At 35.8% G+C, this 27,768-nt stretch overlaps 3 protein-coding genes across 3 annotated transcripts; 1 reads left to right on the plus strand and 2 right to left on the minus strand.

The window, feature by feature from the left end:
* Positions 1–3,199: 3,199 nt before the first annotated feature.
* Positions 3,200–5,319, plus strand: LOC145031558 (uncharacterized). Its single transcript, XM_078980140.1, has 4 exons — positions 3,200–3,542; positions 3,902–4,300; positions 4,376–4,787; positions 4,861–5,319. The coding sequence occupies exons 1-4, from the start codon at positions 3,302–3,304 to the stop codon at positions 5,066–5,068; spliced, it is 1,260 nt and encodes a 419-aa protein (XP_078836266.1). The 5' UTR covers positions 3,200–3,301; the 3' UTR covers positions 5,069–5,319.
* Positions 5,320–6,511: 1,192 nt separating this feature from the next.
* Positions 6,512–9,378, minus strand: TPR10 (ankyrin repeat family protein). Its single transcript, XM_078980141.1, has 12 exons — positions 9,241–9,378; positions 9,102–9,164; positions 8,616–8,786; positions 8,410–8,541; positions 8,187–8,326; positions 7,984–8,070; positions 7,779–7,904; positions 7,546–7,701; positions 7,389–7,460; positions 7,203–7,304; positions 6,924–7,094; positions 6,512–6,840 (listed from the first exon to the last, which is right to left on the minus strand). Exons 1-12 carry the CDS (start codon positions 9,269–9,271, stop codon positions 6,709–6,711), a joined length of 1,383 nt encoding a protein of 460 aa, XP_078836267.1. The 5' UTR covers positions 9,272–9,378; the 3' UTR covers positions 6,512–6,708.
* A 16,134-nt stretch (positions 9,379–25,512) lies between these two features.
* LOC145029064 (protein WAVE-DAMPENED 2-like) lies at positions 25,513–26,869 on the minus strand. The gene is made up of 6 exons (XM_078977703.1): positions 26,691–26,869; positions 26,403–26,441; positions 26,188–26,268; positions 26,019–26,090; positions 25,835–25,945; positions 25,513–25,758 (listed from the first exon to the last, which is right to left on the minus strand). Exons 2-6 carry the CDS (start codon positions 26,436–26,438, stop codon positions 25,603–25,605), a joined length of 456 nt encoding a protein of 151 aa, XP_078833829.1. The 5' UTR covers positions 26,439–26,441; positions 26,691–26,869; the 3' UTR covers positions 25,513–25,602.
* Between the last annotated feature and the right edge of the window lie 899 nt (positions 26,870–27,768).

Consider the following 27,768-nt stretch of genomic DNA (forward strand, 5'->3'; position numbering starts at 1 on the left):
ATAATATACTAGACAGATAGATAGATATAGATTGCGTAGATTAAAATTATATAGTTAAAATTTTGATATATATATATATATATTAATGAAAACTATTATGTCATTGAAATTAACTATAATAATAATCAATAATAATCGGTATTTCATTAAACTGATATATAATATTATAACTATATTATAATTAATTAATTTAAAATATATTTATTTGATTATTTTTTTTATTTCAATCATAATTATTATTTAAAATATCAACAATTGTTTAAAAGTTAACATACATATAAATAATTTGTTTGTGTAAGTTGACATTATCTCGCATTTTTTTTTGTTTCTAACCATATCATATGATTTGTTAATCTCTTCATCTACATATAAAGAATTCCACCATCAAATGGTTAGATATTATCATATGATTTATAGTGATAATTTTTCTTTAAATATTTTGTATTAGAATATGATGTGTGTTTTAATAAATGAAAATTTGAATAAAAGAATTCTATAGAATTTTAAATAGATGGTAAATCAGTTAAATTAATTTTTTATATTAGAAAATATATTCTTAATAACCGGTTAAAGTTAATGAAAAACTTATAATAATAAAAAATCATTGTATATAAAGACCATCGTGGATCTAATATTTGTAATTCAAGGTAATAAAACTTATTGATTAATATGATCAAATTGTTTCAGACCTACATAAGTAATGGTGTGGTGGGTGATGGATAGACCTAGCAAACATGTCGAGTTCATGTCGTGTTAATGCATTAAAACGTGTTAAAAATGCTTGACCCTAACCTAGTTCGTTTAATTATCATGTCGTTTCATATCAACTTGTTTAGTTCCGTGTCGATTTCATGTCGGGTTTTGGATTGAAGTTTAGACCTTATAAATATGTTATGTCATGTTGGATTGAAACATTTTAAATGTTGGAAAGTGGGAGACAGGAAGCGAAAATGAAAAAGTGAGACACTGGAGTTGAGAGATGAAATGACAAAATTCATAGTAGGATTAGAAGATAGAAGACAAAATTGAAAGAGTTAGAGTTGGGGGTAGGGATGCAAACGGATCGGGGATTCCCTATTACCCGCGGGGACCCAACCCGAACGGATCAGGGATTCCACGTCTTAACGGGTAATGGATCGGGGATGGGTACTATATATCTTACCCGAAACGGAGATGGGACGGGAATGGGTATTATACTATCCGCCCCGTTTAAAATCCAATATATATATATATATATATATATATATATATATATATATATATATATATATATATATATATATATATATATATATTCGAAATAAGTTTTAATTTTCATTAATTATTATTTAATATATTTCAATTAACAAAACACAAAGAATAAGAAGCTTGTGTCTCTTAGTAAGATGTGAAAAGTCTTAGCTTCGTAAGGTGTGAGCCTATTACCATTTAATAGCTTTCAATTTACAACACATATAATATCAATTGTATGCTTTTACTCAATTTTTCTTTACGATGTATATGTACTCGATTTGTTCAAAAAACATATATTGATTTTATTTGCAAGCTTTAATTTTAGCTTGAGGGGGCAAAAGGGATCGATGGTGAAGAGGAATAAAAAACTAAGTCAATTTGAAAACTTAAATTTTAACTTGAATTCTTGAGTTTCACACACTACAAGTCTATAAATGTAATATATTTATAAAATATGAAATTTATAAAAGAAATTATCTATAATTATACAAGTTATCTTCAAGTTGAAAAGTTTGATCCTAACTTAATCTATTTAATTTTCGTGTTTGTCAACCCTTAAACGTGTTGAAATATTGACAAAATTGCAAAAATGGTCCCTGTGGTATGCAAATTTCTGGGGTTTTGGTCCAAACAGTGATTTTTTTGGATTCGTGGTCCTTTTGGGCTAGTTTCATTGTAAAACTGGTCCCCGATAAACTTGAAAAGACGACTTTGCCCTTTTAATTTGTTTTTTCCATTTACTTAATTATTTTTTTCTTTTATTTAAATATAAATGTTAAATTAAATCAAATGGGACCCACCTGTCTTCTCTCTCTCTCTCTCTCTCTCTCTCTCTCTCTCTCTCTCTCTTCGTTCCTTCCTTCAGTCATGGCTTCTCGTTTTTCTTCACCACCGGCCACCGGAGCTTCCTTCTCCTTCCTCCTCCGGCCGATCAACACCACCCAAACACCCCTAAAGATCATCCGCTCCCCCTTCGTGTGTTGCTACTAGCGCCAAAGCAAAAGAACCAAGGAGGGCTCGCCAGAGATCGGCTGCCCCAAAAAAACCCCAAAAACCCACTTCCCCCCACCCGTTCTTTTTTCTTCTTCCTTACCAGCACCACCATTCTTGAACATTCTATATGTTTCTTTCTTACCTGCACCACCATTCTCCAACTCGTGATTTACAGACTCGTCTTCAACACACAAGAAAAAAATCGAGACCTTCGTCTCTCGATTCAACTGGTGAAACAGATTAAAGGGAAACGACCAATCTACACGGAATGAGGGGATGGATGGCTTACCAGCAACGGCAGCAGCAGCAGACGGCGGTGGCTGCAGGATGTCGGTGGCAGCAGTAGCGAATGACAGCGATTTGCGGTGGCGTGTGGCAGGGGGCTGCTTTGACGGCCTTCTGTCGCTTCACTTCTGTTTGAATTAGATGGAGACATGAGTGGACGAGGAGGGGGAACTCGGTGGTGATCGAAATCAATAGTGGTGGTGGTTGTGGGTGGTTTTCTCGCCGATGAAGATGGTGGATGGCGGTTTCCGACCTTCCTTGCAACATAAATGGTGGTGGTGGTTGATTATCTGAACAGGAGGAGGGGTGGACTTTGTAGAGAGAGAGAGAGAGAGGGAGAGAGAGAGAGAGAGAGAGAGAGGTGGGCCCTCTCATTTTTTAATAATTAAATTAATAATTAAAATGAATAAATAATCATTAAATTAAAAAAAATGAATTTAAAAATTGAAAATAAATACCCCAAGGGTATTACAGTCATTTCACTATTCAGAGGGACCAAAAACGCAATGAAACTAGCCCAAAAGGACCACGAATCCAAAAAAGTCACTGTTTGGACCAAAACCCCAGAAATTTGCATACCACAGGGACCATTTTTGCAGTTAACTCTGAAATATTTTACGCGAACCCATTAATTTTGTATCAGGGTATCGTATCGTGTCATGTGTTGTAAACTAAAGGATCTATTTGCAAAATGTTCACAAATTAGGAACTCTTGCCCTCGTCTTATTGTTCTGCGCACCTTCGTCTATCACTCCGATTCCGATCAGGAAACCTCTCTTAAACCCTAATCATGAGACGAGCTTTACTCAACAAAATCCCTGTCCATTACCTCCGAACCCCTCCTCAATCATCTTTTACACCGAATCGGAAAATCATTAACACACCCTTGACTAGCTTTCGATCGAAGATTAGATTCTTTTCAACCGAAAATGAGAATCCACCCACAGACAAATTGAACCCTCCTTCAGAAACAAGCAGCATTGCTCCACCGCCAACGAAGGAACTAGACGTCCAGGATGTCAGCAATAAAGGTACCTTAACACCTAAATTAGGGGTCACCGGAACTACATTCATTAACCCTATTTTGGTTTTAGTTTAGTAAACTGTAAGCTTTGTTTGTGGTAAAATCATGAGTTCTGTAGCTGGTTCTTTTGCTCTTCTGTTCAGCTATATGAAGTCAATGATTTGATTTATTATTCCATGAAATTGATTTCAAATCGTTCACTATATAGTTTCTCTTGTATTCAAAATAGTAAAGACACTCATTCACTTTATCTATCACAACAATAGCTAGAATTGAAGGGTCACTTCAAACACTGGATTTCTTAATCTATGTTGTAGTTCGAATCAATTTAGGACAAGTTGTTTAATTGATTTTTTTATGTTTCAGAGCTGAAAACACAGATAGAGAAGTACTTTAATGACAAAGATGAAGAGGCTCTGCCTGCTGTTTTTGAATCAATAATCCGGAGGAAGATGGCAAGAAAGCATGCAGACACAGATGATGAACTACTGGATGAGTTTCAAATGCGCCCAATTGATGGTGTCAATGATAAAGAATTCGAATCAGATTTTGAAGAAATACATGAAACCGATGAGGAGATTGATAATCTGTATAGCGCCAAAGACATTGTAACAAAACGAATGACAAAAAATGAGTTCTTTTACATGGATGATAGAAAATGGGAAGGCATGATCAAAGAAGCTACTGATAATGGTTACATTAAGGACACCAAAGAGTGTGAGCAGATACTACAAGACATGTTCATGTGGGAAAATCTCCTCCCAGGTATATTCATTCACATTCTTAACCTATAAACTATAAAATTATTTTACTTATTTTATGAAAAAAAATGTTATGAAGATCATTTGAAGAAACTAGTGGAAGAGAAATACAATGAGATAGCAGATATGGTTGAAACTGGAGAGATTGAAGCGGAACAAGGTTATGAGATGTATCAGGAGTTTGAGCATAATATGCTGATGAGACATAGTAAGGAGATAGAGGAAGCGGGTCCCCCAAAGTTTGATGACGTGTCTAAGGTAGAGAAGAAGAATGAAGATGACCCTCCAGGTGAAGGGCCTGTGCTGAGGTGGCAAACACGGGTTGTGTTTGTTCCAGGTGGCGATTCGTGGCACCCGAAAAACAGAAAAGCAAAATTGGGTGTGACTGTGAAAGAGCTTGGGCTTTCAAAGAATCAGTTCAGGAGATTAAGGGAATTGGTTGGGAAAAGATATAATCCAGGGAAAGATGAACTTATAATAACCAGTGAGAGGTAATGTAATTTGTTTTGTAGTAAAAGACGAAAATACCCCTTGTCATATGTATATATATGTATTTTTTTGTAGGTTTGAACATCGTGAGGAGAACAGGAAGGATTGTCTGAGGACATTATTTGGGCTGATTGAGGAGGCTGGAAAAGCTGATAAGCTGGTTGATGATGCAAGGACTTCTTATGTGAAGAATAGACTTAGAGGTAATGAAAAGTTCATGGAGAAGTTGAATGCCAAGATCATGAGAAGGAGAAACCAAGGATCTAAATCCTTGAATGTTTGATCAAACAAAGAGAAGGGTATTTCTAGATAATGAAGAGCTGTTTGTTTTCCCTTTTGTTCTTTTGTTAATCCAATGAACCAGAAAGAAGATGTGTCTTTTTGGGTTGTATACCATAAATTGAAATTTTGTTTGTTACGCATTGAGTTTAGCCTTTCTAACACATGATAGGGAGGTATAGTTGAATTTTGAACCATAATAATGTATCATGTATGTTCATGTTCATGTTCATGCAGGAAACACTTCCATCTCCAGCAGGCTGTATCTTTTTTGTTTGATGTTTGTTGTAGAGGTGGATAGTCGAGGGTGTAGTATTTTTCTCATGTCTTTATTTAGTTTTCATATTCCTGGGAATTAACATTATGAAAACTTACTATAAGGACTTGACATCATATTCAATTAAGTTTTGAATACCAGTTAAATTGTTCAATTAAGTCCTGAATACCAGTTCAATTATTTAATTTTGGACAATTTTTCAAATTAGCTGATTAATCTGAAAATTTGTCCAAAACTGAATTTTTTAACCGGTATTCAGGACTTGATCAGAAAAAAAAAAATATAGAGACTTTAATTGAATACGAAGTCAAATACATGGACTTTATAGGAGATTTTCCTAAATATAAGTTTTTGCAAATTACACGAATTGTATTTCATGTATGTCTCAATAAACACATTTAATCTCTATTTCAAAAATTAACTTGGACCGTTCTTCGTTTTTTTTAAACTTGCAAGCTTCATCGATAAATTTATGCGAACTTAGTCGGTGCCAAAACTGAAATACCCATTATACCTTTATGTTTTTATTTTTCATTTAATTTAATATGGTTATTATTATTTTCAATTAAAAAAAAAAATATAACCCACTACAACAACCTCCCCCTACACTTTCCCCACCCCTTTCACTTCCAAACCTAACATCGACTAACAGGAGAGAAATATAGAACCACAAAACACACACGTGTGTGCAAATACGATATCGGGAGAGGGAGCAGCAGAGATACAAAAATGTTTAGGCCTTTAGGACACGCAAAAATGAGATTATGTTCAAAAGTTAACTAATAACAAATATTTTAATCATACAATTAATATGATTACTATTTCAAACACTATAATATTAAGTTGATTCTTGATGCAAATGTAAAGCCTCTGTATTTTAACCTCATATTCAATTCTCTCTCTCTCTCTCTCTCTCTCTCTCTCTCTCTCATATCTGATTAAATCCCAAATACCAGTTAAATTATTGAAGTTTAAACAAATTTTCAGATTAAACAGCTAATCTGAAAAATTGTCCAAAATTGAAGAACCAACCGGTATTAAGACCTTAACTGAATAATTGAACTGGAATTTATAGCTTAATCAGAAAAAAATAATAACATAAGGCCTTATTTAATATGAAATGAGATGCAACCACCCATTCACCTTGACATCAACAATAGACTTAGTGTCTAAAGAAAATCCAATCCAATCCAATCCAATATAGATGATAAATAGGCCACTCTCTTGCCTCAAATGTACAAAATCTCAACACCCTCCCAAATCCCAATATCCTTTACTAACTACCACCATAACACAAGTATAAATAAAGAAATCCCTTTTTATAACTAACTTACAACACAAGCCAAACAATTTGAATGCACCCAAAATTACTTTTCCTTGTTTGTACCATGAAATTCTCTTCCAGCTTCAACTGCTTCCCTGAAAGCATGAACAAGCTCCTTGTTTTCAGGGTCAACCTTAACTCCCTCATAGAACGCATTTGCTGCTTCATCAAACTTCTGCATCATTTATAAACAAAATGAGAAACAATAATTTAGTCTCAAAAGTTTTTATTTTATTTTTTTAAATTAAAAAAACACGCCTGCATCAAACGCAAAGCTGCACCCTCTCGATACCAAGCTTTAGCCCAATTAGGTCTCAATCCCCTACACGCTTGTGCATCTGTTAATGCCTGATCAGCTTGCCCAAGTCTTATCCAACAAAGACTCCGATTTGAAAACAATGTAGCATCACTCGGGTCAAAATCAATTGCCTGTTTTTTCATCATCATCATCAAAAAAAAAAAAAAAAAATTAAAAATTCAAATTGTTACACTTATTTTTATCATATTTAATCTCAAACAGATTCCATGTATGTGTACTTGAGTATAAGCATCCACAGCCATTAAATAGTCTTTTCGTCTGTAAGCATCATCACCTCTTGCTTTTGCTTCAGCAGCTTTCTTCTTCGCCTCCATTGTCACCTTCAAAACATTCCCAAAATACATCATAAATAAATACAACTACACTTTGCAATAAAAAGGTAAAATAAAATGTTACATACATACCTCAGGAATTTCTTTGGTTGAAACTGTAGCATCATTTGACAAGTTACCATTTCTTGTATTTCTTTCGGCTTCCTGAATATATAAAAATTCAAATACTCTAAATTTCCTATAACAAATCCCACAACAGAAATAGATTCTCAAGTAATGAATTAATTACATGTTGTTCCTTAGCAACTTCAGATTGCATATGTTGGATTACACCATCAACACTCCAATTTGGAACAGTTTTTACTTGAGATGATAAAGGAAGAAGCACCTCAACAGCATCACGATTCCCTCTTGCAGCTGCAACTTGTACTGGTTTTAAACCATCCTAAAGTAAAAAGAAATTAAAAGGGTTATTTAAAAGATATATTTTTTTTTGTCTCTTTGTATGTTTTTTGACTAAACCTCATCAGTGACATTGGGATCAGCTCCAGATTTTAACAAACATGTGATTATTTCTGAGTTGCCACTATCAGCAGCAATGTGCAATGGGGTTGCTCCACCAGCAGTAATGTTTACTTTAGCTCCTCCCTGTTTGTTATCACCAAAAGTTTAAGATGCAACATCATAAAATGATAATTAAAACATTTACTCCTTCAATATCATGAACCTGAATTAGTAGCTCTAAACATGGAAGTGAGCATGCAGCTACAGCTGACAGCAGAGGAGTAATGCCATCATCAGTTTCAATATTAGGCTGCGAGACAATCACCATTCACCACATCTTTATAACATATAAATACATACATACAACAGAAAAGGCTTATCAAGAAGTTGAATAAGATGGTTATCAAGTCATCAATAAAGTCTTACATTAGCCTTGTGTTTTAGTAGGAGTTTTAAAGCATCTTGTTGCCCATGACCAGAAGCCCAAACAAGAGGTGTTCCAGCATCACTTTGTGAATCAACTTCAACACCAATGGATAGCAAAGCCTCCATCAACTCAATATTTCCTATAAACATCAAGTTGCATATATTCAAGCCAAAAGTTTCTCAATAAAGTAAATAAGATAGTAAGAACTAAAAAACAGCTCACCTATTCCAGCAACATGATGTAGAGCTGTAGCTCCTAATTCACTTGATAGTGCAGGATTAGCACCATGTTCAATCAGGTATTTGGCAGTGGAGGTATGCCCTTGTCTTGCAGCATGAATAAGAGGGGTCTCACCTGAAGCAATATGGAAATCAATAGTTCAATACAAAGCTATATTCATCATGTGTTTAAGTAACATAAGAAATTACCATCCTCATCTTTAGTATTGACATCAAGCTTCAATTCTTCCAACAAGTACTTGCAGACTTCAGTCTGCCCTTCTCTTGCAGCAAAATGAAGAGCTCCTCGTTTATTGGCATCCTTAATATTTGCCACCGTGTGTGATAGTCCTTTTCCATCATCCAATTGTGCTGCTACACCTATCAAAAGAAGAAGAAATCAACGAAAATAGTAAATTATTAACCAAACGTCTAGTATCCACCATGATATTACAAAGCGAACTCTTTGCAACAATTGCAATAGAAATTTTAACCTAAAAAGTTGCCAAAATAATACCCTAACTTGCACTTTCTATCAAAATAGCAATTTTGCTCTTGCGAGTTAACGAGACATGGAGCAATAAGTATTGTAATTTCAGAGAGAAGTTACGCTATAGTTGCAATTGTCTCAATTTCATGGAACGATCGATTGTGATAGCTAAGAATATCGTTGAAAATCCACAAAAAAGGACTCACTCTTCAAGAAGTCGAGATTTCCGGTAACAGCGGCATTCAGAAACTGTTGAACTTTCTGCCTCACTGAAATTAACAGTATTGAAGATCAGTAAGGCGTGCAAACAATAAAATATCTACATATATTAAACTTTCATGGAACCTGCAAGAGCATCCGAAGCATCTGGAGCCATGGCTTGTTGCACAAGGAGAAGTGTTAGCCTTTTGCTTCCCTTAAACCCTAAAAACGAAATAGAACTTTGGAGAACCTGTGGGTTTTAGTGGTATTTGAATATCATATTAAATATGAATATTAAACATAAGCAGTTGTTATCGGATCTGTCGATATTTTCTTATATTTATCGCTAAGCAATCGGATGTAAATAAATAGATCCTTAATTACTTATTAGTCTTTTACATAAAAACTAATATTTATTTAAAAACAAGTTATCAAATCCATATATTATATGAGTTAATTTAAACATAAAATATAAAAAAATCAAAATATTTGAAAATTTTAAAATTATAAAAAAATAAGAAAAATAATGAATTATTATAATAAAAATGTTTTTTATTTTTTAAATTTAAACAAATAATTTAAATAAAAAAAGAAACTAATGAACTTTAATTTTAGGAATTTTGAAATTAAAATATAAATTTATTGATGAAATTAATATTTATTTATTATTACATTTATTGCAATTGTTATATTAAAATATTATGTAAAATTTAATAAAATAGAAAAAAACTCATAAAATGACATGTGGAAAAAAAAATTCAAAATAACAAAAAAAATAACATTTAACTAATTGAATGAAAGTGTGACAAATAGCAAAAAAAATCCATTTATTAGAAATGATAGTCTTTAAAACTATAGATGATTAAGTGCGGTTACCGATCAATTGACTATTTTTTGGGGTCATTGAGCTACCGTTTGGTGGACCATCTACTTTTTCGGGTCCATCGGCTCAGAACATACAATATTGTAATTTTCAGTTTTTCTCGTTTTGTATGTATTTATAGTTTGAATTTTTTTTTTCAATAGAGCCTTCAAAGAATAATTAGTACTACTCTGAATCTTAAACTTTTCTTTTGTTTTTCTTATTTAGTATAGAATTAGTAGATGCGTTTTGTTTTGTTTTTTTTTTTTTTTTTTTTAAATATCGTAGACTCTTAAGAAACCTATGTTGTACAATCTTTCAATGCACAAAACGTGTATTAATTACTTGTACACCATAGATTTCTTTGGAACCTACGGATTTCGTAAATTTTTTTTTTTTTTTTTTTTTTGTAGTTTGTATAAAATATCATATATAACTCAATGTTGTAAATTTTTGTTACAAAAAAAAGGAAACTGTAAGTTTCGTAAGAACCTACGTGTACAAGCAATCAATGCACGTTTCGTGCATTGATTGTTTGTACACCGTAGGTTCTTACGAAACCTACGGTTTTGGATTTTATTTTATTTTATTTTTTTGTAATTTTAATGTAAGCTATATAAGTTGTACAAGTTGTTAACATCATTCTTCTCTTATACAATTATAAATTGTGCTAATTAGACAATAGGTATAATATTTTTTTCTCATTACACCATGAATTTTGAAAAATATACCAATTTTTTTATCAGAAAGCACAATAGATTGTTATTGTTCGCAATGTAAAGTAATGTAACGTCCGCGTTTCCAAGCTAGGTATTTTCGTTGATGTAATAGTCTAGGTTAACCTTTGCAACCCGTTTTGAAATAATAAGAGCGTATTATTTGTGTATTATGTGTTTCGTGCTTAATTGCGTAATTATGTAATTTGATTAATTAAGAATAAAATAAGCGTTAAAATTAAAGTATGAGATTACCCCAAAATCTTTGCATAAAAATGTAGTGGTCGAAACAAGGATTCTTAAGATATAAAGAATGCCAAAATCCGAGTTATAACGAAGAAGTTATGACTTGTCGAAGTTTCACGACAGAACCGGCAACGCTGAATGACGTAAAAAGTGAAATTTACATTAGAGTGATATTTAGTCTTTGTGATCTAAACGAAATTCGTAGAGTTCATTAAACCGAGAGCGTGCATAAAAAGAACGCCAAAATCTGACTTCGTATGCGGAAGTTATGATTTTTCAAAGTTTCGACTTAGCAGTATGCAGCCCAAATACTCGATTTGAGATCGAGCGGTTTTTAGCCAAAACAATCTAAATGAGAATCGAAGATCTCGTTGTTAGTAGCGAAACGATGAAAATTTGGGCGAGAACGGACGTCGGACGAAGAAGTTATGAATTTATAACGAAGTTTTCTTGTCCCGGCCTACTAAAAATAAATAATAAAAAATAAATTTAAAATTAGCCGACGGAGTCTAAACGAAAGTTGTAGAGCGTAGTCTCACCTACGTGTGGATATAAAGAACGTCTAAAATGGAGTTTGTATGAAGAAAAATATGAATTTTCAAAGTTTATTAAATAATTAATATTTAAATTTAATTATTTATTCCGATATTATCCGAAGAGGAGTCACTGGACTCATCCGAAGTACGTCCAGTGTACCGCGAAGCATGACGCACCTCGCACTTGAGTTCTTCGGATGACGCATGCAGTGACGATTTCAGAGGCTTACGCCCAACGTACGGCGAGGCCTCATCCTCCTACAAATAGGATGCGAGGGTTCCGGGCATATTTGCTTAATTCTTCTCTTTTTCGTGCTGAAGCTCTGCGTGTGAACCCCCGAAGCCATCCCGCCACCTCGGATCTCATATCCAAGTTAAGAAGAAAGTTTTACGCTCCCGAGATCCCGAGAAGTGCGATTCCCAAGCCGAAGCTCTGCCCACGAGAAGTTCGATTTTTGTAGAGATCTTCCAAATCTACCGAAAAATACTACTATTGTAAGCCGTAGTGCTGTCCGATCATCTTCTGATAAAGTGAGTGTGTGGTTACTTTCTTCTAACGCATAATTATGAAGTATTTTATACGAAAGACGTGTTATGTGTATATTTTGTGTTATATGTGTAAATGTATATTCACTTTCTTCTATCTCATAGATATGATTTATTCTCTATGAAATACGTGTTATGTTTATATGTGTCATCTGTTATTTGGAATATGTATTGAATGAGAATGTTATACAGGTTTTAAACTATGTATAAAAATGTATATTTTTATCTACTAATATGTTGGGTAGAACATGGGTAGATAGTTGGTTTGTAATAAACAGATGAGAGGCGTCGATGTTGTTTTTGATCCAGGCATCTAGCGGAGTTTAGATGACGACCACAAACTTTTCTAGACAGTCCTGTGGAACGCTACCAAGTTCGCCACCTATAGGTGTTAATGAACTTGGGTGTTCATTCGCTGTACTCCATCCCCCTCATGGTTGCCTTATTTGACTTACATTGCTGAGGAACCCCCGAAGCATGTGTTGTCGCCCCGATGAAATATTCTAAGACTAGGTCTCTTGTGTTAGTTGTTTTAGGGACGTAAAGTGAGAATAACGGGAATGGGTAATTGGGTTATTGTGGTTGGTGGAATTAAATATAATTATTTATTGTGGGTTGAAAACCCTATATGCTCACCAGGCTCCCAAGCCTGACCCACTCAGTTTATTTGTATTACAGGAAGTGGCGCAAGGGCATAATATGGATGAATCATCAAGTTGTTTTGTTTACAAGTCTGTATATGTATATATTTGTTGAATGACTTGTAATGTTATCGTTTATGCTTTATGGTCTATATCGGAACATGATATCGAGTTTTGATTATATAACGAAAATACATTTCTTTTATGAAATGTTTTGGTAAATATTATTTTATCAAGTTATGTTTTTGGGAACAAATTCGGAAACTCTTTCAAATCAAAAGGATTTACTCTGAAATTATTTTAAAAGCATAAATGAAAATCGGTCTTTTCTGGCCGAGATTTCGGGGATGTAACAGTTGGTATCAGAGCCAAGTTTAAGCGAACTAGGAATTTTTAAGATTTATAGACTTAAACTTAAAATGCTAAGTGAAATTTTGAGATGTGTGTCTATTATGTTTTAGACACGAGCACTAGTTTATTTTAGGAAAATTGCCTAAAATGCTTTTATGTGCTAAATGTTATATGTTGCCATATATGATATTATTTGTTCGGATCTATGGTCTGTTGCCGACCGGATCTAGAAACCTTATGTGCATAGGATTCTAAGCGTACGTCTACGATATTAGAACTAGCATGTAAACGTTTCAGAGTGATAAGGATGATTTGAATATCTATCGTGATTGGGGATCTAATTTCACTTTATTCGGTGTGTAGAACAAAATGGTGAGAACAAGGAGTGGAGTTGGAAATGCTGATGAAAACAGGAATCAACCACCAGTGATTGAACAATTACCTGTTGTAGCTGCAGCACTGGAGCCAATAAAAATGGTTGGTGTACAAATGATGATTCAAACAATGTTGGATCGTCAAATGGAGGAGACTAGGCGGTTGCTTCAACAGAATCGTGAAGAACTGTCAATTCATGTGGAAGAGACCGAATTAAATGAAAGGCACTCTGAAGGTGGAAACTTCAGTGGATCTGTTGGTCACGCCAACCCACTGATAGTTAGGCAAAACAACCATGATGGAAAGAATGATGGAATGGGATGCAAGTACAAGGACTTTCTGACTTGCAAACCATCGACCTTCACTGGAAAGGGGGACTCGATCGAAGTGATGGATTGGATCTCCGAAATGGAGTTAGCCTTCATGACTTGTGGCTGCAGAGGCAAGTCCACGCTTTGCATTCCAGCGCACCTTCACTATCGGGATACGACTCTGCTTTTTTTGCTTGACCTCTCGGTCCATGATCTCTACTGGTTCCTCCATGAAGTTGAGGCTCTCGTTGATCTCGATCTCGTCGAGTGGAATAATAAGAGTCTCGTCGGATAGACACTTTTCAAGTTCGAGACGTGGAAGGTAGGATGTACGTTACTGAGTTCTTGCGGTAGATTTAGTTTGTAAGCCACAGGTCCGATTCTCGCGAGAATCTCGAAAGGCCCTATGTATCTTGGATTGAGCTTCCCACGCTTCCCAAAGCATATCAAGCCCTTCCAGGGTGAGACCTTCAGTAGGACTCGGTCGCCCACCTGGAACTCCAATGGTTTCCTACGCTTGTCAGCGTAGCTTTTCTGTCGGTCTCTAGAGGCTTTCAATCGTTCACGAATTTGAACGATCTTCTCTGTCGTTTCCCGAATGATCTCCGGACCCGTGAGAGTGCTTTCGGGAACTCGTCCCTTAGCTAACTGGGTATCACCCACTTCAGCCCAGCACAGAGGGGATCTGTACTTTCGGCCACAGAGTGCCTCGAATGGAGCTGCCTTTATGCTCGTGTGATAACTGTTGTTGTAGGAAAATTCGACAAGAGGTAAATGGGTATCCCAAGCTTTTTCAAAGTCAATCACACAGGCACGCAACATATCTTCTAAGGTTTGGATAGTTCTCTCACTTTGCCCGTCGATCTGTGGATGGTAGGTTGTACTCATGTCCAACCTAGTTCCTAGGGAATTTTGTAATGACTGTCAGAACCTCGAAGTGAATCTACTATCTCTGTCTGAGATGATAGATAAAGGAACACCGTGCAGCCTTACAATCTCCCTAATGTAAGTTCGGGTAAGTTTCTCCATCTTGTCTATTTCTTTGATCGGTAGGAAGTGTGCAGACTTGGTCAATCTATCGACGATGACCCATATGGAATCAAGTCCACCCATCGTCTTGGGCAACTTGGTTATGAAATCCATAGTGATCCGCTCCCATTTCCATTATGGTATCTCCGGTTGATTTAGGAGGCCGGAGGGTTTCTGGTATTCGACCTTGACCTTTGCGCAAGTAAGGCATTTACTCACGTATGTAGCAATATTTGCTTTCATTTTAGGCCACCAGTAAAGCTTTTTAAGATCCAAATACATCTTATCTGAACCCGGGTGGACGGAATAATGAGTGTTGTGAGCTTCGGTCATGACCAAGTCTCTGAAGCCACCGTGTTTCGGTGTCCGTATCCGATCCATGAGGTATAAGGCTTCGCCACCCTTGGCTTCTAAGTTATTATCCATCCCTCTAAGGGATTCACCAGCCACGTTTTCAGGTTTTAAAGCGTGGAGCTGAGCCTCTTTAATTTGTGTGGACAAGTGTGAATGGATAGTTAGAGTCAAAGATTTGACCCTATGACCAGAATATTCTTTCCGACTTAGGGCGTCGGCTACTACATTGGCTTTACCCGGATGATAACGAATTTCGCATTCGTAATCGCTGAGTAGCTCGACCCACTATCGTTGTCTCATGTTGAGCTCTTTCTGGTTGAAAATGTGTTGTAGACTCTTATGGTCCGTAAAGATCGTGCTTTTTGTACCATATAGGTAATGTTGCCAGATCTTCAGAGCAAACACAACTGCTCCTAGTTCAAGATCGTGGGTTGTGTAGTTAACCTCATGTGTCTTCAGCTGTCTCGAGGCATAGGCGATGACTTTACCTCACTGCATCAGAACACATCCGAGTCCTTGATTGGATGCATCGCAATAGAAAATGAAGTCTTTTATCCCTTCAGGGAGGGATAGTATCGGGGCGGTGCACAAGGCTCGTTTGAGCGTTTGGAATGCTCTTTCCTGTTTCTCTTCCCAGTCAAAGGCCACGCCTTTCTGGGTCAGGGTTGTAAGAGGTTTCGCTATGCTGGAGAAGTTCTGAATGAACCTACGATAGTAGCCAGCGAGACCTAGAAATTGACGAATTTCGGTAGGTGTCTTCGGTGCTGACCAGTTCTCAATGGCTTTGATCTTGTAGGGGTCCACATGTATTCCCTCTTCGCTAACAACATGGCCCAAAAATTCGACTTGCCGAATCCAAAATTCTCACTTTGAGAACTTTGCGTAGAGCTTCTCCGATCGCAATGTTTCTAAGATTTTACGGAGATGTTGATTATGTTCTTCCTTACTTTGAGAGTACATGAGTATGTCATCAATGAAGACGATGACAAACTGATCCAAGTAAGGACGACACACCCTATTCATCAGATCCATGAATACTGCGGGCGCGTTAGTTAATCTGAACGGCATCACTACAAACTCGTAGTGCCCATAACGAGCTCGGAAGGCTGTCTTGGGAACATCCTCCTCTAACACTCGTAGTTGGTGATATCTGGATCGCAGATCTATCTTCAAGAAGTAGTTGGCTCCTTGAAGTTGATCAAACAAATCATCAATGCGGGGTAAGGGATAACGATTTTTAATGGTAAGTTTGCTGAGTTCTCTATAGTCGATGCACATGCGAAATGATCAATCTTTCTTCTTGACGAACAAGAACGGTGCTCCCCATGGTGAGAAGCTTGGTTGAATGAATCCCTTCTTGAGAAGTTCGTTAAGTTGACTGGAAAGTTCCTGCATCTCAGCCGGTGCCAGATGATAAGGAGATTTGGCTACTGGGGTAGCTCCTGGCACTAAGTCGATTTTGAACTCGACTTGGCGTTGCGGTGGTAAAACGGGAAGTTCTTCTGGGAATATGTCGGGAAAGTCGCATACTTCTGGGATGTTCTGGATGTCTTTCAGTTCTTGACTGATATCGACGACGTGTGCTAGGAATGCATGATATTCCTTTCGCAAGCACTTCTGGGCTTGAATGCACAAAATGATACGAAGGCTCGTACTAGGTTTGTCGCCGTAGATAATTAAGGTTTCGTTGTTAGGAAGGTTAAGACGAACTGCTTTTTCAAAGCACGGGATGTCGGCGCGAAGAAGACTCAACCAATCCATACCGATGATAACGTCGAAACACTTAATTGGGACTGGCATGAGATCTATCTTGAAAGTATGGCCATCTAAAGTTAGGGTACAACCTACGTATATGCAGTTAGTACTCTTCATTTTCCCGTTATCCATTTCTACCGTGAATGGATTACCTAAAGCGCAGGGTTTTTGTTTAAGTAGGTGTGCGAATTTGTGACTTACAAAACTTTTCTCTACTCCACTATCGAAGAGTATGCAAGCATATGAGTTATCGAGGAGAAACGTACCAGTAACTATCGTGGGATCAGCTACCGCTTCCTCGTGGCCTAGGGCCATAACTCTTCCTACTCCTCCATTCATCCCTGATTTAGGGCAGTTCCTCTTGTGGTGGCCCACTTCGCCACAACCGTAGCAGGCTTGGCCCATACCGGTATTAGGAACCTGGGCGGCCTAAGCTGTTGGAGTTTGGCAGAAACGGGCTGTGTGCCCCTTCCTGTTGCAGTTGGTGCATTGCATCTCCTTGCAAGGTCCGCGGTGGTGGAAGCTGCATTTGTTGCACTTAGGGAGAGATCCAGCATAAGTTTTTGCTGGTAAGGGGTTCGCAGGGACACCGAGAGTCACTGTGGCAGCATTGATCGCCACAAGTTGTTGTTTATTGGAGGATCCTTGCGAAGCCCCTCTTTTCCTCTTATTCCACCCCTTCTTGTTGTAGTCAGGGTTGGACTTTTGGGGTACGGGTGTAGGGATTGTTGGGTTCCGAGGTTTCCGGTGATCTATGAGAGATTGTGCCAGTTCCTTGGCACTATTAAAAGTGATAGGCCTGGAGGCTAGCACACTTGACTGGATCTGGGGCGATAGTCCCCATATATACCTTTCTATCTTCTTGCTCTCGAGAGCAACCATATCAGGGCATAAGTTCGCCAGATCACAGAACCTATTGTGTAGGTCGTGATGTCGGATCCAACCATTTGAAGACCCCAGAACTCCTGCTCGAGTTTCTATACTTCACCACGAGGGCAATACTCTTTCATCAGCATGTCCTTCAACTTTTCCCAGCTGATGGAATATGCCACCACCAGAGTCAGATACTTAACATGTCCGTTCCACCATGTTAATGCTCTGTCAGAGAAGGTACAAGCTGCGAACTTGACCTTGTTTCCTTCTTGGCATCCGCAGATCTCGAAGATAGATTCCATCTTCTCGATCCACTGCCTTAACACCATATCACCCCCAGTTCCATTGAAGCTGTGGGGTTTGGCGTTCGTGAAATCCTTGTAAGTGCATTCCCGAGGGTGTTTATGGCTTTCGCCGTGGTTCGAGAGAGGTGCACATGTTCCCGATCCACTAGGGACAGGGGCGTTGATTGTTAACACAGCAGCTGCAACTGCTGCTGTGAAAGCTGCCTGGAACATGTTGGCATCGAAAGGATTAGGTGGTTGAACAGGTACAGGCGGTGGTGGAGGTGGTGGTATCGGTGTTTCGTTGTTTGGGTTACGCCTTGTACTTATGCGTGGCGGCATCTTTAACTATACGTTTAAAAGATGACGACATGGATAAGAATACATGATTTATGAATGTGTCTCATGGACTAACTCCCCATAGTCCAATAGCTGAATGAATAGAATGACTAACTGAAAATGATAGTAGTTGGATAATAATTTCCATAAGATTAGATATCTGTCAATAATACTGGAATTACAGATGTAACAAGTTCGGGAAAAATGGCCTAGAAGTAGGCCTTACATCAACCAAGATGGAAAATTTTGACAGAATTAAGACTAGATCAAGACCTAACAGGTCCAAGATTTATAAAGACAGGAAACTAGACCAAAGTTTTACATAAACTAGGTTATATCCAAAAGATGAGTCGATGAGATTCTATCGGCGACGAGAGCTGCTTGCATGAGTCCTCGATCCCGACAGTAGACGTTCAATGTCCCTTGTACGCCTGTTCGACCTTGCTTGCTGAGCTTGAAGTTCTCTAACTTCAGCTCGGGTTTCAGCAAGTTCCCTCTGCAGATTTGCATTGCGGACCAGAGTCCTTTCATGAGCAGACTCTAGTTGGTGAATGTGGACAGTGTTAACACCAGAGTTGGCGTCAACTTCCAAAACTTGATTGATAGTCGCCTGAGCCATTATCGTGTTCCGAGAAATCCTACGCACCATGATTGGTAGGACTCTATCAGCAGAACCTCCTTCAGTGAGGTTGTAGAAACTTCGGTCTCCATTGTAGGGAATGAGTTGACCTTGTTCCTGACTCCATTCAGTCAAGTTAATGGCCCACAAGGGTGTGGGTCCTTGAAACACAGGGCGGGGGTTCAAGTTTGGGTTTTGAGCAGCTGGGGGTAGGTTGTTGACTTCTGGCTCCAAGTCAGAACTATCGGAAAAACCCTCAGCATGGTGATCATCCAATGGGATTGGGTGATCATCTTCTGGTTCTGCCTCTAGCCAACCAACATTGCCCTGGTTCGGGAAGTACGGATCGCCGTGGTGAAATCCAGCCATTTTATTCTACGCGAGAAAAGGGATTATAAGAAATAGCTAAATAGACGAACTGACTAAGATAATTACAGTAAGACCAAATACCCCTATGATATTTCTTTATGGTTGTGTTGGTAAGTTTTTTTTTTGACTTGTTGCCACATTACAACCATTCTTGGGCATATGCTAATCACTCCTCGGACCAGCATAGTTGATCAGGCTATGCCATTCCCAAGACTGACCATATATCCCCAGGCTTACTTGTGATATTCAACAATCGTAATACTTTTGTTCTTGTCATTGTGACACTGATTTTAGTATGAATGCAGGAACGTATACTTTGTTAAATATTTTATTATTTAGAAGTATAACTCTTAGACAGAGTGTTTTAATCCCATGTATTTATAGTTAGTATATCTTTTATGGGTTGATATACTTAATTCACTATAAACAATGCTCTGATACCAATCTGTCACACCCCAAAACTACGAACGGCGGAAACGTTCAGGGTGGAGGACGTCATGTACAGTATCACAACAGTGTAATATAATAAACAAGCAACAACATCATCCATTGCATTATAAGTAAAGTTTTAATACATGTGTGTTCTTCATTGTAATAAGACACCAAAAATATACAATCAAAATAAAAGATGAGACTTGTCTGCTCCGTCTTCTCAAAACCTGGCCTCCGTACCTGTCTACTGATGACCTGAGAATACAAGTTATTTTGAAAGAGAGTATCAGCTTTAAAGCTGGTGAATTCATAAGTATTTAAGTGTCATTGTCTTGCTTACTGAAAACTGTTTCAAAGGTCATGCAAACCTTTAAATGTAAATGTTGATGTAAGTATGAAAAACCCTAGAAAATCCCTGATTTTCTATCAGTTTGAGATGTAGTCTTCTACCAAGACCTGAATATTTTGTTAGTAAAATGATAGTTTTTCCTTTAATTGTTTAGTACTAAAGTACTTACTCAAACTCATCGTTTATGTGAAAGTATCACAAAATAAAGTAAACAGGAAAATGTACTACTGTAAGTGTTGTCACTGGGTACTAGGACCAACACAACGTCGCGTTAAGCGAAAAATGCAACCTAATGAACATCCGAAGATTGTCCAGAAAAGTAATAATGTAAGTGTCATCGCTGGGTACTAGGAGTAACACAACATCGCAATAAGCAAAAAGTATAACCTTATGAACAATCGAAGATTGTCCACTTGTCCTCTGTAGCAGCAGTAGGTGGGTGGAGGGGTTAGCCCCGGTTATCGATCTTCCTAGTATAAGTAGTAACCTTAGACCTCCATAGATGGTCATCGACCACTGCTAATCAGTGGGGTTCGGAATGGTAAGTCTCGCCTAGATATCCCATTGAACCGGGATAGGAAAGATAATTTACACAGAAAGTACTAATAAATTATCCTCGTAGTTCTAAGTACAAGTATCCAGGTAAGTGAATACAGGATAATGCACCTATGTAAAAGTGATTCCTGTATGGTATTCATGTAAGTGTGTTCATGTAACAGGTATGTATGTGTATATGTACTCATGTATCAGGTAATGTACTAGTATGAACTCATGAATGAACTGACTCTTGTGTGACTCCTTGTAATAGGAGTAATGTTTGATATCCGCAAATTATCCCTATGATAATTTACCGAACTATAATTGGTTAATCATGTAGGTTTATACACTCTTACTACTCAAGGGTGTGGGAAACAAAATGAAAGATGTAAACTATAACATCAATACATATATAAGAATATAAGTGTATATGCATAGTTTAGTTCAAGAATGTAAAATGGTTTTGTAAGACATCTTATGGGTTTTGAACAATAATTAACAATGACTTGATGTCATTTTTAATATACATTTCAAAGGTAAAACATTTGATAATAATGTGTTTTTAAGATTTAAAACCATTTCATGCATCACATTTTGTAGTATGTGAAATCTATTAAATGACAAACACAGTTATAAAATACATAACAATGATTTAATAACATGTTTTTTTCTACTTGTATTCCCCCCTTTAAAGCATTTAAAATCATTTAAAACATTGATTAGGGGTATGAACTCACCTGTAGTTGGTGATTGGGATGAACTGAACGGTATAGGATTGCTAGGTGTCAAGCGAGGACTTGTACACACACTATGATCCTAATGAACATATAATCACACATATATGCACTCAATTAGTCTCTAATCACTAATTGATAATGTTAAGACATCCTAGACATAATAAACACTTTATATAAGTGTTTTAGGCCCTAAGGATTGCATCTAAGCTAATGTGGGACAAGACACTTTTGTTTAGGGTTCCAAAAGACCCCATATATGAGTTTACTCCTCATATACTAACACACATGGAGATTATGGTTGTAAAATCTTGAGTTTACAGCCGTAAACTCCCAACCATGGGTGTTTTGTGTGTCTTGAAGTTCCAAATGATTCCTAGAATTATTCCAACTTGGTGGTTCAATTCTTGAAAGGGTTTAAGGTCTAGAAACACTCCATTTAGGAGTTTACGGCCCTAAGGCCATTTCCTTTGGAGTTTACGGCCGTAAAATCCCTTGGAATGGTGTTCTTGTTGTTTTCAAGTCTCAAGCATAGGTGGTATAAGTTCTAGGCTTTTATTCCAAGCATATGAAGACATTAGGCACACTTTGGTGCCATTCTTTCATGTTTACGGCCCAAGAACAAAGTCTTGGCCGTAAACTCACTTTGATAAGTGATTTTGATGTGCTTAAGGCCTTAGATTAAATGGGAACAAGTCTTGATAAAAGTCTTAAAGCTTTAGGTGCCTTAAAACACCATTTTGGGTTTGAAAAGGGAGTTTACGACCTAAGAAACTCTTGGGCCATGAACTCCCAAACTTGGGTGATTCTTGGTTATTTTCTTGTCCCTAACACACATACATATGAGTCTAAGGCATTTGCATAACACAAGGGTCAATCTTGGCTTTGTTTCGGGAGTTTACCGCCCAAGAACACCTTGAGGAGTAAACTCCTAGATCTAATGATTTAGCCATCTAAATCATGTTATAAGCACATAATAAGCTTTCTAACACTACTAGAAAGAGTTACTCACGTTTTGGGATAAAAACCCGAAGATCCGTGAGAGAGAAAATGGCTTTTCTCTCGTTGGAAATGTGAATAATGAATGAATTTGGTTCAGAATTCTATTTATAGTTCTGAGATATTTTTGGCAGAAAATATTTTTATTCCTGAAATGATCTCTAATAAAATAAAGTGTTGGAATAACAGTGTTGCACAAAACCCTAATGCACCCACTCTCCTGATATTTCCTGAAGTGTAAACCCTGAATTACTCAAACTTACGCGAAAAAGTCTGAAAATTAACTGTGACTGCTATAACTTCTATTGAAGTGATATAGTTTGTACAGAATGGAAATTTCGGGTTGTCACAAAAATGACTCTCATGGGAGTACGCAGTGCCAGTTCGTCAGGCACCTACTCTAGAGGCAGCTATTTGGGCTGCCAAGTCTGTTGAGTACGCAGTGCCAGTTCGTCAGGCACCTACTCTCATGGGAGTACGCCCAGCGTACGGCGAGGCCTCAACCTCCTATAAATAGGATGCGAAGGTTCCGAGCATATTTGCTCAATTCTTCTCTTTTTCGTGCTGAAGCTCTGCGTGTGAACCCCCGAAGCCATCGCGACACCCCGGATCTCATATCCAAGTTAAGAAGGAAGTTTTACGCTCCCGAGATCCCGAGAAGTGCGATTCCCAAGCCGAAGCTTTGCCTACGAGAAGTTCGATTTTTGTAGAGATCTTCCAGATCTACCGAAGAATACTACTATTGTAAGCCGTAGTGCTGTCCGATCATCTTCTGATAAAGTGAGTGTGTGGTTACTTTCTTCTAACGCATAATTATGAAGTATTTTATACGAAAGACGTGTTATGTGTATATTTTGTGTTATATGTGTAAATGTATATTCACTTTCTTCTATCTCATAGATATGATTTATTCTCTATGAAATACGTGTTATGTTTATATGTGTCATCTGTTATTTGGAATATGTATTGAATGAGAATGTTATACAGGTTTTAAACTATGTATAAAAATGTATATTTTTATCTACTAATATGTTGGGTAGAACATGGGTAGATAGTTGGTTTGTAATAAACAGATGAGAGGCGTCGATGTTGTTTTTGATCCAGGCATCTAGCGGAGTTTAGATGACGACCACAAACTTTTCTAGACAGTCCTGTGGAACGCTACCAAGTTCGCCACCTATAGGTGTTAATGAACTTGGGTGTTCATTCGCTGTACTCCATCCCCCTCATGGTTGCCTTATTTGACTTATATTGCTGAGGAACCCCCGAAGCATGTGTTGTCGCCCCGATGAAATATTCTAAGACTAGGTCCCTTGTGTTAGTTGTTTTAGGGACGTAAAGTGAGAATAACGGGAATGGGTAATTGGGTTATTGTGGTTGGTGGAATTAAATATAATTATTTATTGTGGGTTGAAAACCCTATATGCTCACCAGGCTCCCAAGCCTAACCCACTCAATTTATTTGTATTACAGGAAGTGGTGCAAGGGCATAAGATGGATGAATCATCAAGTTGTTTTGTTTACAAGTCTCTATATGTATATATTTGTTGAATGACTTGTAATGTTATCGTTTATGTTTTATGGTCTGTATCGGAACATAACATCCCGAGTTTTGATTATATAATGAAAATACATTTCTTTTATGAAATGTTTTGGTAAATATTATTTTATCACGTTTTGTTTTTGGGAACAAATTCGGCAACTCTTTCAAATCAAAAAGATTTACTCTGAAATTATTTTAAAAGCATAAATGAAAATCGATCTTTTCTGGCCGAGATTTTGGGAATGTCACAAGTAAAAACAAAACAATGTGAATAGGTGTGACAGTTAGATATTATAAACGAAATTGTCTTCAAAATAAAGAATAATAGATTGTATTTAGGCATTTTGTGATCAAATATGATTTTCTCATTATACCTTTATAAAATACAAATACTATTTTATGTATTTTTCTCTATTTAAATATGTAGTATATAGAAAGTCTAAACTTTTTATCTCTTAGGTAATTATTATGTTTCCTTTGCTATTGCATACATTTTAATCATTGTATATGAATCGATTAAGTATTATTATGTGTGTTTAGATGTTAATACTTTGTTTAGTTTATAACATGATTTATTGATTTTTATTGTTTTTTTAATTTTCAACATGCAAATAAACAAATGATTGCAAATAAACAAACGATTTTATAAAATGTATATAAACACGTATTATATAAAAAATTATTCAAACATGTTTTTATAAAAAAATATAATAAACAATTTTATAATAAAAATATAGATACACACCTATTTGTGTGCATATATATATATATATATATATATATATATATATATATATATATATATATATATATATAAAGGTGATAGTGTTTGTATACATTTTTTTTATAAAAACTGATTTGTATATATTTATATACTTAATAAATACATATTTTTATAACTAGATATTTCATATGTAAAAAAGTTTTTTAAAAAAAGTTTTTATATAGAAAATATAAGATTTTGATGTGAAAATACATTTTTTTTGTATAAATATGATTTCATAAAGAAAAAACATATTAGAAACAAATTTTTGAGAAAAAAAAAGTTGTAAAAAAATTAAAGTTATGATGAATTCATAATAAAATTTTAAATTTGGGCCAAAAATATAAATTTTGGACCAAATTAGTAACTAAATTTAAAATTTAGGGCAAAAGTGTAAATTTTTAACCAAATTTGTAATAAATTTTTAAATCTGGGTCAAAAATATAATTTTTGAAAGTTGGATAACCTGTTGACCGAGTCAAATGGTTAAATTGAATACGATTACTGGTATTTGAAACTTAATTGAATAAAAAAAATTATAAATACTAAATCGATTATTATGAAGTTAATATGTAGGAACTTTATTGTAGTTTAGGATGTTACAACTAAATTCCAAAATAGTGGATCAAGAATAATGGGTAGGTCAATCTAACCCAAACCTGACATACCTAGCATGTATGTATTACTATTCATAGATTACAAGCAGCATGGTTGTATTCTACTTCAATTTTATATATATATATATATATATATATATATATATATATATATATATATATATATATATATATATATATATATATATATATATATATATATATATATATATCAAAACAATAACTTTATACACCCTAATACATACCTTATAAACTTTACAAAATTCAGAACTTTTTTTTTAGCTCTCCATTGTCAACTTAATTACAGGATGTATTTTCACATGCCATCACTTGTTCCTACCAGAGCTCGGTGTAACACTACGACCCCTAAGAGATGCAGTCCGTGAACACGAGCCTTTCTCTTCTATGGACGAATGGGTTAACTCATAATTGCAACTCCTTCCACGCGTTAACTTTGGTGATTTGGCACGTGTCACAGGCATCTGCAATTGTAAAAAAAAAAAACACTTAAAAACATCTTTTTATCATACTATATATTGTTTTTATTTTAAAATTTACCTTTTTATGTTCGACCTTAGGTGGAGGTCCTTCACGATAAAAACTTGGAACAGGATGTGCTTTAACAAATAAGCTCCTTCGGAATTCCTTTAGAGCAGCTTCTTCTTCCTCCTACATTTGTTTTCTTATTTATTTTTCTTAAAAATGTGATCATACATAAAAAAAAACATGTTTAATTAATTACCTTGGCTCTCATTTCGGATTCTATCTTTTCTGCCTCCAAAGCTTGCTGCTTTTGCTCCAATTTCATGTAGTACTAAGCAAAAAGAAAACCAGATATATACAAGTATAGAATTTAATTATGAAGTCTGTATAATAATAATCTTTTTTATGGTATTATAACTAAGAATTACCTCCCTACGTTTCGCAGCACGTTCAGCGCTTCTAAATGAGGGAGCTGTTCCAACTGTTAATCCCATTGCTCGAGCTCTGGCCTGATATATAATATACAAATCAAGAATGAAGATGAATCAATATATCAGAAGAAGTTAAATTTGGGAAATGATAAATTGTGAAGATAACGTCAATGATAGTATGGTTTTAAGAACCGCTTAAGAAATATGTTTACCTGTGCTTCATCGTCCTCGCTAGCATCCCTACCCATCACCTGCAGGAATAAACGTAAAAACACAAGCAAGATCAAGCATTCTGTGTAAAATTACTCGAGTTTCAATCATCATATACGGTTAAGTACGTAACAAGGACAAAAAACAGAAACGCTAAAGTTTATGCATGTGGGAAGAACATTCACATTTACACACGCAACAACATTGAAAACGATTGATAACAATTCACAGCAGGTTGAAAGGAAAACGATAAGAAACAAAAATGGGAGATCGATCAAAGTTTTACATACGAGGTTGATGTGTGCTCTGATTTGTCACAACCTGGAAGGGAAAATCTTTGTTTGGGTTCTTCTGAAAAAATGAAGAAACAAAAACCGAAGTTCTTCTGCGGAATCTCTCTTGAGGAGAGAATCAGGATCTAAATTACAATGGCGCATGTCGATTCTCCATTCTTGAAACCGTTATTGTCGGTCTGTTGTTCATTTGCATGACTAGCTTCTTCGATTTGGTGATACGTAGGTACAAAAACGTTGAACAACCCGTGAAAAGGTATGTACAATTCACCAATGCGATTTGGTTTATGAGTTGAAAACTCTCTATATATTTAAGCAAAATTACAAAAATGGTCCATAGGTTATCATTTTTTATACCGATTGTTTAAAAGTTATTTTATTTATTTATTTTTTATTTTTCAAAAAATGTCACTATGTCATAGTTTCGTTTCCTTGGTCAAAATAAAAAAGGAAACGGATCGAAACAGACATGGATTTAGTAAATATACTTTTGAGGGTTCCGTGTAATCAACTTATGTTATGAGAAATCGACGTGGTAATATATATATATATATATATATATATATATATATATATATATATATATATATATATATATATATATATATATATATATAGGCTTAGGTTATTTTGTTTTTACTAACTATTGTGTGTCAGAATGCACAAATCTGGACCACCGGATGAATAGAATCAACAATCATGATTTGAGGGTCTATGATATTACAATAGGGTAGCATGTATCATATAATCACACAAATTTCAGCAAAAGGGCATTTTAGTCTATTAACTTATTTTAAAAAATGAAAATTTCGGATTTTAAGGGATCCTTAATTCCCTTAATTTTAAAAAATTTGAATTTTTTAAATTAATTCAAATTTAAAAATCCGATTTTATTCTATCAGAATGACTGAATGCCAACCATAAACTAGTAAATATATTTTTCGATTTTATTCTTACAGAATATATTTCCAATACATGTATTTTTGAAAATTAACCTGATTTAAGAATTCTAGATTATTATTCATATATATCCAAGTTGGGTCTATGATTTTATTCTTAATACATATCCGAAATA

This window comes from Lactuca saligna, chromosome 2 (genome assembly GCF_052625555.1).
Source record: "Lactuca saligna cultivar CGN05327 chromosome 2, ASM5262555v1, whole genome shotgun sequence".
Taxonomy (NCBI): domain Eukaryota; kingdom Viridiplantae; phylum Streptophyta; class Magnoliopsida; order Asterales; family Asteraceae; genus Lactuca; species Lactuca saligna.